The sequence below is a fragment of the Marmota flaviventris genome, chromosome 10 (assembly GCF_047511675.1).
Source record: "Marmota flaviventris isolate mMarFla1 chromosome 10, mMarFla1.hap1, whole genome shotgun sequence".
Taxonomy (NCBI): Eukaryota; Metazoa; Chordata; class Mammalia; order Rodentia; family Sciuridae; genus Marmota; species Marmota flaviventris.
In genome coordinates, this window is record NC_092507.1 from 112,969,214 (window position 1) to 112,986,266 (window position 17,053).

Here is a 17,053-nt window from a genome sequence, read left to right on the forward strand (position 1 = left end):
TCAGGTCTCACCTCAGACATACTTAATTTGGAAAAGAAAAAAAAAAAAGGTCTACTTAATTTGTATTTTGTAAGATTCCCTCAGCTGATTCAAATGTATATTAAAATTTCAGAACTGGTATAATCTACATGACTTTGCACAGGTTGATCTTCAAGGTGAAATACCCTTTCCCTTGCTTCTCACTAGGCCATCTTTGACTTAGTGTCATTTAAGTATTTACAATGTGTCAGACTCTGTACTTTGAAAAGAGGGTACAAAGTTAAATTAAGCACTGTGTGTGTCTTAGGAACCTCATAATGCATACATAAGAGACATGCTTACAAAAATTTAAAAAGGTAATTTTTAAACAAAGCTATTCAAGGTTACCATTAACCAAGTGTTCAAGGTTACCATTGCCAGTGACTAGTGACAGTGATACTATGCAGTCTCAATTTAAGATGATGACGTGGACACTTCACTTCAGTAGTATATTCTTCCCCCAAAGCCTCAGTCAGATCTGAAAAAATACCAAACAAACCCAAATTAAGGGGCAAGCTACAAAATATCTAACTAGTAGTCTTCAAAAGTATTAAGGTCATGAAAAACAATAGATGACTGAAAAACTCACAGATCATAGGGACTTTAGGAGACATGATGTTAAATGCCACATTGTATAACAGTAGTCCACTTTATGCTTTGAATATAGTCCTTGCTGCTCTGCCAATGTGACTTATTTTTTTAAATGGACATGTTTCTTTCTCTTCCTCTCTTCCTGTTCCTCCCTAATCTCAGGGAAAATAGAATTACCTTTCTTTCCTATCCTAAGCAGAGTTATCTGTCCCTGAGTACACACTCACCATAGGAATGAAGCAATCCAGACTCTGGGGGAGGTAACAGAAGATTTCATAAATGACTATCTCCCAAATTAACAAGGGAATTACAACTCCAGACAGAGAACATGTGGAATGTAGCCTTTAAGTCACCTCTTTAAAAGCCCCCTGTTCCTGCTGATGGGCAGAATCACAGCCTTTGGGACAGGAGTCCCCTGTGTTTCTCTTTTGCAATCAAAGCAATAAACCTTCTTTTTCCTTTTACTCAAAACTGTGTCCTTGTTATTGGATTGACATGGGAGACAAGAACCGAGCTTTTGAATACACTAATATCAGTAGAAACCAGATAGTGATGTGATTAGAATTATCTAATTGTCGGCCTCCCACAATATACTCCAGAGTCCAAGACTTGGGGTTTTGTTTAAAAAAAAAAAAATGGGTAAAGTGACATGATTAGAATTGTCTAATAAGCATACTTATTTCTTTCACAAAGCTAAGATCAATCATTCCCCAGACCTATTCTAACATATACTGCCATGTGGCATGCGACAAACACTCAGTGGTCACTCCAGGGGAACTGGGCCACACGAAATAACCACACAAGAGACAGAAATACTTTTATCTTTGGGGGTGTTGTGACGGCTCTTCTGACCTTAAAGGTCCGCAGAAAGAGAGTGAGCCTGCTCATGCTGACCCCTTTTATTGAGGAGAAGCCATTCAAATGAGGCAAGAGGCCAGGTTTCAGGGGACTGTGTCTAGCTTCATAATGTCTGCTGTCAGCAGGTTGACTGACATCTAGGAAGGCCACACCCAAAGGCAGAGTAAGGAAAGGGGACACACAAAGGGCATGTCCATGGAACATTCTATCCCAAACAGGGCAAGGGGTAATATCACAAAGGAACGAGTTAGTGTAGCTCAACCCATAGGGATGTAGGAAGGCACACCCATGCACAAGACACATTTGCATTTTCTCAACCCTAAAGATGGGGCTACTATCTTTGGTTACCTAAGCAATCAGATCACAGGGTGACAGACAGTGCCACACCTATCAAAAGGGGAGGCAAACGCTGGTCACATGCTATATCAGCCTCCCACAATATACTCCAGAGTCCAAGACTTGGGGTTTCAAAAAAAAAAAAAAAGGGTAAAGTGACATGATTAGAATTGTCTAATAAGCATGTGAACTATTTGTCAGTGCTATTACTACATAGACTGACAAACTAAACTAAGCTCCCAATGTGACTGAAAGCTTGGCCTTATCCTTGATGCCAAGCCAATAACTCGGACATGATTTTGAGAAAAAGGAAAAAGATGTATTGCTTTGCTAGCAAAGGAGAAACACAGAGGACTCCTGTCCCAAAGGCTGTGATTCTGCCCATCAGCAGGAACAGGGGGCTTTTAAAGAGGTGACTCAAAGGCTACATTCCACATGTTTTCTGTCCGGAATTCTAATACGCTTGTTAATTTGGGAGATAGTCATTTCTGTAATCTTCTGATGCCATCCCCAAAGTCAGAATTACTTGTTTCTTTGGTGGGTGTGTGCTCAAGAACTCTGCCTAGGATGGGGAAGAAAGGTAATCCCGTTTCCCCTGAGATTAGGGAGGAGCAGGGAGAGAGGAAGAGAAAGAAAAATGTTCATTTTAAAAATAAGTCACAGTGGCAGAGCAGCAAGGGCCATATTCAAAACATAAAGGGGACCACTGTTATACCAATAGAATTTTTATCTTAGGGTCACATATGAGAACCTTGCCAGTACTTAAGTTTCTATCCAGTCTCTGCCTTTTCAACTCTGTCTCCTTTACTTTTCCTGAACAACACAGTTCTCTGTCAGCACTTAAACTTCAGTATTGTTTTAGTGTTTCTGCCTCAAACTCTTCCCCTTATTCTATTTTCCCCTATAGAGAAGTTTCATACTCAACCTTGTGAATTCTCCTTGCGTCTGGCCTTCAGCACCTGCCCTAACATCTCCTGCTTCAGAACCCAAGCTCCATCATGTAGAAAATTGGTAGGAAAGAAAACCAAGGAATTTTAAAAGTTTATTTAGATCTACAACTATTTTTCCCATAACAAAATCCATACATGCAGATATTAAACTACATAAACTGTAGGTGAAAACAATGTTAATGAGTCACACAAGTGTTAGTAATGATGACTTCTGCCTGTTTGAAATGAGAAAAGAGAGTTTAAAAAGTCAAATGACAAATACCTCAGTTATAAAACACCTTGAGAAGAAAGTTCCCCATTCGTGGGGGAAGACACTCCCTCACCCACTGAAGTTTCAAGACAGGATCATAGAAGATAGCTTAGAGGGCCCATAAACCCTGGCCTTACAGTAACAGCTGACTTATCATAAGGGTCATTCAATCTACCTCCTCAATGATGGGGCCGGTATTGGGCCTCCCCTGTCGGGCTTGAGCCCCACAACTACTGCCCCCAGGGATACCAGGCCCCCCATAGAGCCTAGAAAAGATGGGGTGACAAATTTGCTCCAGTTCCCTCTTCTGATGCTCATATTCCTCCTTCTCTGCCAACTGGTTGTGCTCCAACCAGGCAAGGACTTCCTGACACTTGTCTTGAACTTTGTGCTTGTCCTCTTCAAGAATCTTGTCACTAAGACTTTCTTCTTGCAAGGTGCCCTTTACATGGAAAACATAGGCCTCCAAGGAGTTTTTGGCAGTCACCCTGCACCTCTGAGCATCATCCTCAGCTTTGTACTGTTCTGCCTCACGAATCATCCTATCTACCTCCTCCTTACTCAGCTGGCCCTTGTCATTGGTGATGGTGATTTTGTTAGCCTTTCCTGTGCTCCTGTCAGTGGCTGTCACACTTAGGATGCCATTGGCATCAATGTCAAAGGTCACTTCAATCTGGGGGACTCCACGTGGTGCAGGAGGGATGCCACTGAGTTCAAAACGCCCCAACAGGTTGTTGTCCCTGGTCATGGCCCTCTCACCCTCATACACCTGGATGAGGACTCCAGGCTGGTGATCGGAGTAGGTGGTGAAGGTCTGGGTCTGCTTGGTGGGGATAGTGGCATTCCTTTGTATTAATGTAGTCATCACACCACCTGCTGTCTCCAGTCCCAGGGACAGGGGAGCCACATCGAGCAGCAGGAGATCCTGCACTTTCTCACATGTGTCCCCCATCAACACTGCTGCCTGCACAGCAGCCCCATAGGCCACAGCCTCATCAGGGTTGATGCTCTTGTTCAGCTCCTTGCCATTGAAGAAATCCTGCAGCAGCTTCTGAACCTTAGGGATGCGGGTGGAACCACCCACCAGGATGACATCATGGATTTGGGCCTTGTGTAGCTTGGCATCCCGCAGGGCCTTCTCCACCGGCTCCAGGGTGCTGCGGAAGAGATCTGAGCACAATTCCTCAAAGCGGGCACGAGTTATGGATGTGTAGAAGTCCACACCCTCGAACAGGGAGTCAATCTCCAGGGTGGCCTGGGTACTGGAGGACAAGGTGCGCTTGGCTCGCTCACAGGCAGTGCGTAATCGGCGAAGGGACCGCTTGTTCCCGCTCACATCCTTCCCATGCTTCCGCCGGAACTCCTCCACGAAGTGGGTTACCAGACGGTTGTCGAAGTCCTCTCCACCCAGGTGAGTGTCTCCAGCCGTGGCCCTCACTTCAAAGACACCTGCGTCGATAGTGAGGACAGAAACGTCGAAGGTGCCTCCACCCAAGTCAAAAATGAGCACATTGCGCTCTCCGGCTCCCCGCCGGTCCAGCCCATACGCGATGGCTGCTGCAGTGGGCTCGTTGATAATCCTGAGTACATTGAGCCCTGCGATGGCACCTGCGTCCTTGGTGGCCTGGCGCTGAGAGTCATTGAAATAGGCAGGCACCGTGATCACAGCGTGCCTCACAGGCTGTCCCAGGTACGTCTCAGCTGTCTCCTTCATCTTGCTCAGCACCATGGACGAGATCTCCTCGGGGTAGAATGACTTGTCTTCCCCGCGGTAGGACACCCGTACTTTGGGCTTATTGCCCTCATTCACTACCTGGAAGGGCCAGTGCTTCATGTCCGACTGTACAGTAGCGTCAGAGAACTTGCGCCCTATCAGCCGCTTGGCATCGAACACCGTGTTGTGCGGGTTCAAGGCTGCCTGACTCTTGGCAGGGTCGCCTACCAGCCGCTCGGTGTCTGTAAAGGCGACGTAGCTGGGAGTGGTGCGGTTGCCCTGGTCGTTGGCAAGGATCTCCACCCGGCCTTGCTGGAACACACCCACGCACGAGTACGTGGTGCCCAGATCGATGCCGATTACCACTTCTCTTGGAGCAGACATGGCTATGGCTTCTCGAGCTCCTTGGAGGAGTTGGATACAAAGTCTGATGCACAAGGCTGCGGAAGTTAGTGCTGCTTAGCCGTGGAGGGTCGCTCAGCAGTTCTGTCCTTCTGTTTCTCTCTAGCCAGTCCAGTTGGGATCTACTCAGCTCCGCTTCCACCGGCTTTTTATCCCGTTGCGAGGGACCTCCCTCCCCCGCTGCCACGAACCTTCCCTCACCTTCTCCGCCAGTCGAGAGTCTCCCGGTCCCAGCCCGCCCGGGCTGACTCAGCAGGGAGGCGCCGCGCTGACTCGGGGAGAAGGTTCCAGCAGATTCGGGGAGCAAGGCAGGGCGGAGAGGGGCTAGTCGGTCCCATTGGCTCCTGACTCAGAGCTGCCAAAAAGAAACACTGGGAAAGTTCCAGCTTCTCCCGGTTGGTTCTAAAGGCGCTTAGCTGTGGCAGAAACCAGTTAAGGCAGTAACTTCCCGGACTAGTCCTCCCTGATATTGGTTGGAAGCAGATTCTCCTGGCGCGCAAGCTTGGGAACCGCCTTAGAGGGCGCGTGAGAGTTTCGTGGCTTGGAAAAGACCCAGGCGAATAGAGCTACAGCCTTAAAACAGTGTTTAAGTTGTTGTCTTTTAGGTATTAAAAAATGTTTCTTTCTTTCGAAACTGCAGGTTTAAAGAGGCAGCATAGCTGTTTATGAAACACATCCTGAAATTGAACAGAGGTGAAGAAGTAATGCTGCCACCTACCACCCGCCGGCAGCATTGGTGGTTCAGTGGTAGAATTCTCGCCTGCCACGCGGGAGGCCCGGGTTCGATTCCCGGCCAATGCATAATAGCTTCTTAGTTTTGGTTCGTTCTTTCCCCGCTGTATGACACTTAAGTAGATGAAATCAGGTTATCCGAGATTTTAGTTTCTTTATATTTGGTTCCCGCTCGCTCCTTCGCTGGTGGCTGTGTGCAGTACAAACTTAAACATATCCACTTACATTTAGTAATTTAGTTTGGGTATCTTTTAAGAGACTTCACTCTACTTGGGAGAATGCATCATATAGGGTAGGAGGTGCAAGGTAGCGGGAACATAGCTTCTGTTGAGATCCGTCCTTAAAGTTAGTAATTCTGGGGAGCAACATCCTCAGAGACCAGTTGACAAGGGACACTGTGCGTTTGTCTCTGTGACCTAAGCGGGATCTGAGCCAGAGCCCAGATTGAAATGGACAGTAAATTGATGCAGGTCCCAGTCCATCCTTTGTCCTAAATGACTATACGGGAATTGGGAGTAAATACACACTCATTCCCATTAGGTCTGTGGCTTTATGAATTGAGTCTTCTTCTTGTCTCACTTTCTTTAAGCCAGAACATTCTATCAAGACTTTCTGGTGTTTGGACTTTTACTGAAAGCCAAAAGAAGATCCATTTCAAACATGTACACTTGGAAATACTCCGAGGAAAGAGAAGATTCAAACTATCCTCAAAAAAAGATAACCTGTGTCTTAATTCCAGGAAGGAGAGAAGCTGTCAGTTTTAAATCCATTCCTTTTCAGAGTCTAGGTCGGTCAGACCTGGAAGCCAGAGTCAAGATATTTTAACAAAGAGAGCCTGAAAGAGAAGAGACCTTACCTCAAAAGAGAAAAGATAGCCTGGGCAGGCTAGGGGGACTGTATCCCAGTCTGTTCAGGTACTGCCTTGTCTGCCCCATTCCTGGACACTGCCCACCCCCAGGCTTAAAATCCTACCTAAGTACTTAAGGTGCTGGGGCTATAACTCAGCAGCAGAGCACTTGCTTAAACATGCCTAAGGCCCTAAGCTTGGTCTCCAGCATTACACACACACACACACACACACACACACACAGAGAGAGAGAGAGAGAGAGAGAGAGGATTCTCTCCACCCACACACAAGAGTTGCAGGTATAGCTTTAAATCACATATACATGCTTCCAGTGTCATTCACTTTTTTGGAATGGTAGTGCTAGGGGTCAAATCCAGGGTCTGGCACTATGCCCCAATCCCCTTCAGATATTTTTAAATTATCTCTTCACTGAGTTTCACTGCATACACATAGAGGAATTTATGTATGCAATACAAACTTAAACATATCCACTTACATTTAGTAATTTAGTTTGGGTATCTTTTAAGTAGAACAGATATTTAAATAGTGACTTAAATGGACACTGTGAAGTGAAGGGATGCTTATGACTCAATGTAGAATACAAAACAAAAGAAACCTGTGGAACAAAATTTATAGCACGATCCAAATCACTTATAAAGGTCTGGCACACTAACTGCCCATATGCTCTTAACGACATCATTTCACTTATCTGGACCACAGATTCCTTGGTTTTAAAATAAGGAGGTTTCTAAGCATTTTCTGGTCTTAAGACTGGTCCTTGATTTCAAATGTCAAAGAATTTACTCACTCCATAATTATTTTAGTGTTTTATCATGTCCCAACTTGCTGAGAGCCACTGCGGAGTCTGTATGGCCCCTGGCATTTTGCCAACAGTATTGATTGACAGGCGAGGCATTACTATCCACCTCTGCCGCAACTTTTGAGTTCTTGCACTATTTTGGAGTTCTCCTGGGGATTCCCCGAGAGTTCCCATTGGTTGGGGAAGTGCAGGAGGAGGGATTTCCGGGAGATATATTTCCGGCTGGGGGTTCCTGGACAAGCCTCATGGTGTTCGGAGGATTCCCCGGGAGCTGTGTGAAGTGTTTTCCTGCAGTTTAAAAATAAAGTTTGTTCCTGCTTCAGTGGCTCGTGATTTGTGCCCAGCCAGACTGCGGCATTTGGTGGCCCGTACGGGGAGCCCCGGGACACTTGGGGGTAAGTGATGAAAAAAAGCTGCCCGTCCATAGATAGGATGGGGGCAATCTTCTCGTCCCTAGGGCAGATAGGGCGAGAGGAAAAATGACCATTTCGAGAAAATGGAGAAGATTGATACAATATGTTTGTGTCTTGTTTTGTCTTGAAATGTTGTATTGTCTTTGTGATGAAAATATGGAAGGGGTGAGAAGTAAATTACTAAGGGAAGAAGGCACCCCAGTGGAACCAAGAATAGTTAGGGCATGTGTTGATAAGAGCCCAGGAACTCTAGTCAGAAAGAAAAAGAAAGTTCAGAAGAAGAAGGATTATCAGGAAAAAAGTTGCGGCAGAGGCGGATAGTAATGCCTCGCCTGTCAATCAATACTGTTGGCAAAATGCCAGGGGCCATACAGACTCGGCCGTGGCTCTCAGCACCAACTGAACTAGGCTTTGAGTAAGTGGAAGTAAACAAAACAAAGATTCCTCCTGGAGCTTGCATTCTAAAGTGGGGGAGGGCAGGGAAGTAGACAACAAACAAGTAAACACATAGTATATCAGTTGGTGATAAAAGTACAATGAAGTAAAATAAAGCAGGAGTGCTGGGCACAGTGGGGCATGCCTGTAATTCCAGCAGCTGAGGAGACTGAGGCCAGAGGATCATGAGTTCTAAGCCAGCCTCAGCAAAAGTGAGACACTAAGCAACTCAGTGAGACCCTGTCTCTAAATAAAATGCAAAATAGGGCTGGGGATGTGGCACAGTGGTTAAGCACCCCAAGGTTCAATCCCCAGTGCACCCCCCTCCACAAAAAAAAAGAAGAAGAAAACAGGAGAGGACAATTAGGAGTATGGTAGGTGAATGGAGATGTCACTGATAAGGTGACATTTCAGTAAAAACCTAAAGGAATAACATTGTCTTAATCCATTTTTCTGTTGCTATAGCAAAACATCTGGATAGGGTGATTTATAAAGAAAAATGTTTATTTAACTCCCAGTTCTGGAGGCTGGAAGGCCAAGATCAGGTGACCAAGTCTGCTTAGCTTCTAATGAAAGCATCTGGGGCTCTATGCATGAGAGAAAAGTACAAGGACAACTAGAAGCACTGGTGTGAGGATGCTTTAGGCCTGAGCCTAAGCAAGAAACTCATTTTAAAAACTCCAGTTTGAAACCTGTGTCTCACCAGGCACACCCACAGAGCCCTCCAGTATGGCCTCAGACAAGTTATTTCCCCTCACCCTGATAAACAGAGTGAAGCCCCTGGCAGGCTGTCCTTGCCTGATAAGAGGGAAAGGCGAGAAGATCAGGAAGGAGACCACCAGACCAGATATTTCTGACCCCAGGGTAAATGATGTCACTGAGAAGTCTGGTGATAGCTGATAAGGATTGAAAGGGGGGTCAAAAGCTCCAAAATTTAGTATAAGTAATAGAGCAATGAACAGGGATTCAGCCAGCTGAAACAAGGGTGGACTCAAGCTGGAGAGCCTGATGAGGACCTGTCACCCTATCACTTGTCATCGTTCCTGAGCCTCTGCGAGATCCTTACCACTCTCAACTCTACCGCCTTGTCTGGATCTTGGTAAGAGCTGCAATTCCTCCCTACGACCCACTCCTCAACCAGTCGTCCACTCCACACCAGTAAAAGCCTGCCTTGGTTCCAGACCTGATCACCGTGGTCTGAGTGAGTGTGCATCTGTTGGACATAAAGCCTAAAGCTTAACACTTTTGAACTTAGCACGCAGAGGGAATGTCTGTCATTAGCCTATCATGATTAAGTGTGTTTTGCAGTGCTTAGAATTAATCTAGAATTGTTTGCTGTGAAATAATTAATCTAGAATTGTTTACTGCAAATTGATTATGTCTATTGCAGTGCCTAGCATTAAGGATTGCCGTTTTCTTAATTAAGAACCTATAGAGGGGCTGGGGATGTGGCTCAAGCGGTAGCACGCTCGCCTGGCATGCGTGCGGCCCGGGTTAGATCCTCAGCACCACATACAAACAAAGATGTTGTGCCCACCGATAACTGAAAAATAAATATTATAATTCTCTCTCTCTACCTCTCTCTTTAAAAAAAAAAGATATTTAAAAAAAGAACCTATAGAGTGAAACTGTATTGAGTAATTTGAATGAATAAAGCATTGAAAGGGGCAGAAGTGCGTGGACATTCTTTATTTCTCCTCTCGACTGCATATGTCGCAATTTTGTCCCATCGCGACAATTGGGAAGAGAGAAAACAGCTAAATTACCACGATAGCTAACATATTACTTTAAGAAAGTATTAACTCATGCATGAAGGCTGAGTTTCCATGACCCCCAAAATCCCACTGGACCCCACCTCCCAACACTAATACATTGAAGACTAAGCTTCAACACAAGTTTTGATGGGGCCAAACCATATTAAAACCATAACAGACATGATGAAACATGATGTAGGTATCTGTAAGGAAGAACATTTCTGAAACAGGAAATAATAGGCTCTGTGCAGAAGTATAATTAGTGTGTTCAATAAAGAGCAAAAATAATGAAGAGTAAGGAAGGAAAAACAGAGGGAAATAAAATCACAGAGAAAATGAGGATCAAATTGTTAAGCATTTTATAAAACATTGCAAAGGTTTTAGCTTAACTCCAAGTGCAAGGGAAGCTATTAAATGTTTTTGAGCAACGAAGTGACAAAAAGGTGGCTTCTTAGCTTTCAGGGAGGGGCTATGTAACCTGAAGAGATGCTGTTGCAACTGCTGTTATGCAATAAGGTGAGGAGTCATTTGTCCTGAGGGCCATGGCACCATCTGACTTTGGGATTCCTCCAGTTCTCCACTGAGCTTTGAAGATCTCGCCGAACAGAGAAATACATCCCTGTGTCCACTGCAAACAGGAGTCCCATCATCAGGAAGAAAGTGATTTGGTACCAAGGTAGAGAGATGTATGGAATTGCTGGACCTAGGAGGAGAGGCAGAGGACTGAGTAATTAAAAAATTACAGAAACTTGGAATAAACAATGAGGTCCCTAGAAAGGAACTCAATCCAGAGGTTAAAGGCAAAGACAACAGCAGAAAGGGAGACCAGGAAGAATATCTACCTTTAGAGAATGTCTTCATCTTTCTGCCTTCCCAAGTAAAGAACTAAATTAGCATTTCCTAAAGGGTTTGCCGCAGCCCAGCTGGCTGGGCAAAATAGCTGGGGGGTGACGAACAACTTGTATACGTTGATACAGCAGGAGTTGAAGCCATTTATTGCAGGACAGGAGCAGTATTTATACATTCCACACAGCTTATCTAATTAGCATAAACTAGATACAGAAGTCAACCAATCAGGAATCTCCACACTTAATGGCTCACTTTTGTTACTTCTCAAACCACTCCCTCTGGCATTTTGCCAGGCACCATCCAGACTTGTTTATGAACTCTAACATTCCCCTGGCAAAATGCCAGGTGTTAATTTTGACTTGTTTACAGACTCTAACATTGGTTATCCTGGACACATCTGTCTGAAGTTATAGAGAAAAATATTTTTGTGGTCATATAGTTTGGCAAATGCCATATGAAACATAGTCTATGTGTTTTTTTCCAACAGGAGTTCTTAAGCTTTTAATGTGCATTATAAATATAAAAGGAGAGGAACACAGCATGTAGCATGTTCCACATCAATGTGAACTTCATTCCAAGAAGTCCCTCAAGGAGTTTCATGGCTGGGGAACAATTTTGGGGGAACCTTGAATTAGGGAATCCACAGACTACATCAACTGATCTTCACTCACCACCTCCTCTGAACCTAGGACTGGGTAGCATTCACTGGCCAAGCTCATGATGCCTCTAGAAAAAGCATGAGGAAATCTACAATGCAAAATATCTCAAGAATAAACAAAGGCCAACCAGGAGCAGTGGCACAGGCCTGTAATTCAGTGACTCAAGAGACCGAGGCAGGAGGATCAAAAGTTCAAGGCCAGCTTGGGCAACTTAGTGAGACCCTGTCTCAAAATAAAAAATAAAAAGGGCTGGGGATGTAGCTTAATTCAGTTCAAGTGCTAAAAAAATTAATGATCTGAAAGAGATCATTAATCACTTCCCCACTCAGCCTTCTGAGGCCTGAAGCTCCTTGAATAACATTTGAAAAACAGAGTTCCCATACTTTGGACAGTGATGGTCACAGATTTTGATGAGTAGGGCGTCCTCCCTACACTTCCTCTGCAGGAGTAATCACCACTGTGACTGCGGTTTGCTGACAGGATGGAGAAGTTGGCATTGAAATGGGAAAACTGCTTGGAATTTCCATTCTGGTAGAATGTGATCTTGTTCAGAGGGTTGTTCTTCCAGCTGTGACACCTCAAAACAATGGTGTCCCCCTCCTGGAACACCAGTTGAGAGGTCTGGAGCAGCAGCCAGTCTGAAAAACAAACATGGGAAGAAAAAGTTCTAAGTATACCTTAGCAGCCTCACCCTCAGGGCTTTATTACCCATAGAATTTGAAAGAATTCCAGATGGAGGGAATTGGAGATGTTTCATGGCAGATGTAAGCATTCTCATATAGGAAAAATATGGTGTCATTTCTATGGGACCTCTAAAGGATAGAAGTTTTCAGAAGTTCTGAAGATGAAGAGCAGATATTAAAAACAATTTTGAGGGCTGGGGTTGTGGCTCAGTGGTAGAGTGCTCGCCTAGTACATGTGAGGCCCTGTGTTTGATTCTTAGCACGGCATATAAATAAATAAAATAAAGGTCAATTGACCAAAAAAAAGGAAAAAAAAAAACAAAAACAATTTTATGCACTTTAAAACACTATGTTTGTGTAGGGAAATGAATGCACTTTATTAACTGTAGGAGTTAACTGAATAGAACCTCAAACCTTCAATTTATTATGGATAAATTTGTGGTCTAGGAATTACTAACTTCATGGTAACTTTTGAACTTTTTTTTTTTTCTGGAAGTGAGGTAGGCATCAATTAGCTGTATTAGTAATGAAATAGAGCTTTAATAATGCCAGCCACTCTGTCTTAGTCCATTCAGCCTTCCCTTACAAAATACCATAAACCAGGGTATAAACAACATGAATTTATTTCTTACAATCTAGAGCCTGGAAAGTTCAAGATCAAGGTGCTAGCAGCTTATATGTCTGGTGAAGGTTGTTTTCTGTTTGTAGAATTGAGTCTTATTGACACATCCTCACATGGAGGAAGAGGCCCCAAAGCTCCTATGAGCCTCTTTTAAAAGGGCACTACTCTCATTCATGAGGGCTCCACTCTCCTGACCTAATCACCTCCCCAAAGGCCTCACCTCCTGTTATAATCACTGTGGGGTTTACAGGATTTCAACATATAAATCTTGGGAGAAATAAGCATGCAAGAGTATAGAACACTCTTATTAGAATCTTACATCCACTAAGAAATGAAGAGGTATGAATTTTTGCATTCACTGTTCCATTGTGGCTCTGAACAAAAGGGGCACTAAAGAAAGCTTTGGAACTTACAATAACTTTTCCCTCCTTGTTTACAAACATCCTCACTCATTGATGGCAGAGTGATCAGATTCCAAAAATTCAGCCACTTCAGAGGACAAGTCTATAAAGAATGTTTTAATAGAGCAATTTTTCTTATAGAAAGAAATATCACATAATAAGAAATATTGTATCTTATTTAAATGAAAATTCACCTAAGAAAATAATATTCTGTACATTGAAAGGCAAGATACTGTCATTGAGACATCAAGAAACAGAAATCTAAAGTCAGGATTCTGTTCTTATTGCTGTTGTTAACTGCTGAAATTTTGGGTCTCATCAGCTTAAGTTTTTTGCACAACAGAGGGAAGGGACTAGGTGGTTTGTCCTTATCAAACCTTTGGATCTTACTAAGAATAACCAATAAAATAAAATTTAAAAAAGAAGAAAAATCAAACCTTTGGATCTAAATTTTTGTTATCTGTAATTTTACATTTTCAAAGGAAGAGTCAGAAGTACTATTGGCTGTTTCTGGAAAGATGAGGTACAAAGAGAGGAGATGGATAGCTGTGATGTCTTTGGGCAGGATTTTTAGGTTAACTCACGGTTTCCCTTTCACTAGAATACCATCAACAGAAAATGACTCTGACTAGTATAGGGGTCTCAAAGGTTCATAAAAAATTGTCTTCTTAGCTAAGCATAGTGTCACAGACCTGTAATCTCAGCTACTTGGTAGGCTGAGGCATAGGATCACAAGTTTGAGGCTATCCTGGGCAACTTAGCCAGACCCAGTCTGGGGATGTAGCTAGGTGGTGGAGTGAGCGCGCACACACACACACACACACACACACACACACACACACACATACTCACAAGCCTTCCTGGTATTAAATAAGAAAATCTAAAGCATTGGGATGCTTACATATGGCCATCTTCAGGGTTTATGCACCAAGGTGCAGTTGAAGTAAAATGCAATATAGGTATACTCATATTTCCAGAAATTGGAGGGGTAGAAGTAGTATTTAGGGGAATTTTCTGTATAGTATATTAAATTGAAAACTGTCAGATAGTTACATATATCTAAATAAGACTCCTTTAGTTAAAACCACCTCACGACATACACAAATGGAATGTTATTCTACCATAAAAAGAATAAAATCCTGTCATTTGCAACAATATAGATGGACATTATGTAAAAACACTATGTTAAGTGAGATAAGCCAAGCACAGAAAGACAAGCACAGTGTGATCTCACCCATATGTGGGGATGGGGAGAGTTGATCTCATAATAGTTAAGAATAAACTGGTCATTACCCAAGCCTGGAAAGAATAGGAGGGAAGGAGGGATAGGGAGAGGTTGACCAACAGGTACTTAATAAGAAATTTTGGCATGCTATTGTACAGTAGGATGTCCATAGGTAATAATAATGTACAATATATATTTCAAAAAGCTAGAAGAAAGGATTTGGAATGTTTTCACATAATTACATAAGATAAACTGTTTAATCTGATTTAAACATTACATGATATGTATCTACATCAAAACATCACATGGCAACCCATAAATATATAAAATTTTTTATATTGATATATCAGTTAAAAAATTTAAATTAAAAAATTATCTTACAGATTCTCATCTAATTCAGAAATAAAAATCAAAGTCATTGCAACACTCTATCAGCCTCTACAGGGTCTGCCCTTTTTCTCCCCCTCACCTCTGGCCTCATTTTCCAAATTGGATTCTTCCCTTAGAGGTCCAGCCTCCTGCCTCCTACAATTCTGGCAGAAAGAGCTCCTCACAGTTGTCAGGCCAGCTCCCAGATTAGGGCCTTTGCAGGTCTACTGCCTCCAACCTCCATGCTTCCCCACACTGCTAGCAGAGTAGGGTGGTTTTACAGAATAGGAACTTCCTTTTGTTTCTTTCATACTCAGTCATTTGTCCATGGCCTCTTGCTCAATCAGAATGGAAGCAAAAATAGCCATTCATAAACGCTGAAGAGTTTGGTAATTTCCAGCTCCATCACACATATTAAGCAAAAAGGTGGAGGAAATGAGTCGGCAAAACCTACTTCAGGCAACTCACAGTGATGCTTTGCAGTAAACAGGTCACCTTCCCTTTCCTACAAACCTCTGAAAAATTAAATTTCATCCCTCCTTGTCCTCCCAGCACTTTCCTGGACTTTCTTCTACTGACCAGAAAACACGTCCAGATGCACTGGGTCGCTGAGGCTGGTCTGGTCCATTTGGCATCTGTACTCCCCACTGTGATTGTTCTTGGCCTTAAATTTGTAGCTTGGCTGGGGCTGGGTTAGGATGAAGTTCCCATTGTGGAACCACTGGACAGAATGATTCTCAGAGTTGTGGGTTCCTTGGCATTTCAGTGACACAATATCCTCCTGGAGCACTTGGATCCACGGGGGCTCAAGTTTTACCACAGCCTTTGGGAAATCTGCTAAGGGATAAAATACAGAAAAAGATGTAAATAAATAGCTTTGGAGGGAGTTTGGTTTCAAAGGAGCTCCCAGAGGAGGTCAGGGGCCACAGAGTACTATTGCAGACCCACTTAAAAATCTATATACCAACAGCAGGCTCATTCCCTTGGGTCTTTGGAGAATCCACTGGGAATCTGGCAAAGAATCAAGTCCCAGGACCTACTGAGATGAGGGAGCTGCCCAGGCTGAACTCAAGCCTGATTCTTGGTGAAGCAAAGTAAGCAAAGCTTACTTTATGACAAATGCTACCCGAACAAGAAAGCAGAACAAACTCACCAGTTTGCCTGTCCGCAGAAGCTGTAAAGGAGAAGAGATCAAAGTCAAGCAGCAGCAGACAATAAGAACAAACTCATTTGTGTGTATAAGGAGAAGGGCAGAGGGAGGTGATTTGGAGCTCCTTTCCCAAGGACCCATCTCAAGAGCCTAATTCCAATTAGTATTCTATAAAAATACTAATTTCTCATGCCCTCCTTGTTTCATCCTGTCTATTTGGTGTGGTACAAAATTAGCATGTATGTTTGGTAACCTTTCTGGGTCTGTGAAAATACCTCTGAATTCTGACTTTATGACCCACCAAACAGTAAGAATTCATGGTCCTCAGATGAGGGAGTGGTGGCTCAGTGTTATAGCGCTTGCTTAATATTCATGAGACCCTGGGTTCCATCCCCTACACAGCAAAAATAAATAAATAAATTTAATTTTAAAAAGAAAGGAGGAATTCAGAGTCCTCTCTTCCCTTTCAGACTACCCCAGTTTCTAGGCCCCACGCCTACTCCTAACTACCCCGGTCCCTAGAGTGCAGGCAGTAGGAATAGCTGAAATTATCCTATTTCAGAATGACCCCCGACTCACCCAACAACAGCAAAATTGTCAGTGGTTGAAGCAGCCATCTGCTGCCAGGATCTAGGTTCTGAAACATGTAGGTCTCCAAAGTCATCCTTGAGCTGGGCCAGAGTCCAGTGGGGAGATTAACTTAGAAAAGAGGAAGGAAATTGTTTCATTTTTTTTTTTGTTCAGCTGTCCTCAGTCAGCAGATTGTATTTCTGCCAACTAATGAGTAACAAATTAAGCTAGAAGTGAGTTTGCTTTCCAGAGAAATCTATCACATATCCCCTGGTATCCTTATGAAAGCTCTGGGTTGTTGTTTGCTTGTGAGGAAACTGATGGGGGAAACACCAGAAGCAGAATTGGGAATGGAACCCACATCCTGGGTCTCAGTTCAGTGTTATTTCCACTCCAAGTACAGAA

The 17,053-nt window shown here is 43.5% G+C and overlaps 2 protein-coding genes and 1 non-coding gene across 4 annotated transcripts; 1 reads left to right on the plus strand and 2 right to left on the minus strand.

Annotated features, from left to right (window-relative positions):
* Window positions 1-2,832: 2,832 nt before the first annotated feature.
* Window positions 2,833-5,827, minus strand: Hspa6 (heat shock protein family A (Hsp70) member 6). Its single transcript, XM_027922473.2, has one exon. The coding sequence runs from the start codon at window positions 5,099-5,101 to the stop codon at window positions 3,170-3,172; it is 1,932 nt and encodes a 643-aa protein (XP_027778274.1). The 5' UTR covers window positions 5,102-5,827; the 3' UTR covers window positions 2,833-3,169.
* Window positions 5,828-5,849: 22 nt separating this feature from the next.
* On the plus strand, window positions 5,850-5,920 carry Trnag-gcc (transfer RNA glycine (anticodon GCC)). Its single transcript has one exon. It is a non-coding gene; the product is annotated as a tRNA-Gly (tRNA).
* A 4,542-nt stretch (window positions 5,921-10,462) lies between these two features.
* On the minus strand, window positions 10,463-16,793 carry Fcgr2a (Fc gamma receptor IIa). 2 transcript variants are annotated; one of them, XM_027922480.2, is made up of 5 exons: window positions 16,658-16,793; window positions 16,082-16,102; window positions 15,508-15,765; window positions 12,012-12,266; window positions 10,463-10,823 (listed from the first exon to the last, which is right to left on the minus strand). In XM_027922480.2, exons 1-5 carry the CDS (start codon window positions 16,740-16,742, stop codon window positions 10,645-10,647), a joined length of 798 nt encoding a protein of 265 aa, XP_027778281.1. In that variant the 5' UTR covers window positions 16,743-16,793; the 3' UTR covers window positions 10,463-10,644. The 2 variants fall into 2 exon arrangements, with proteins under 2 accessions (XP_027778281.1, XP_027778280.1); XM_027922479.2 differs by having other exon boundaries at window positions 15,508-15,762; window positions 16,658-16,777.
* Window positions 16,794-17,053: the final 260 nt, after the last annotated feature.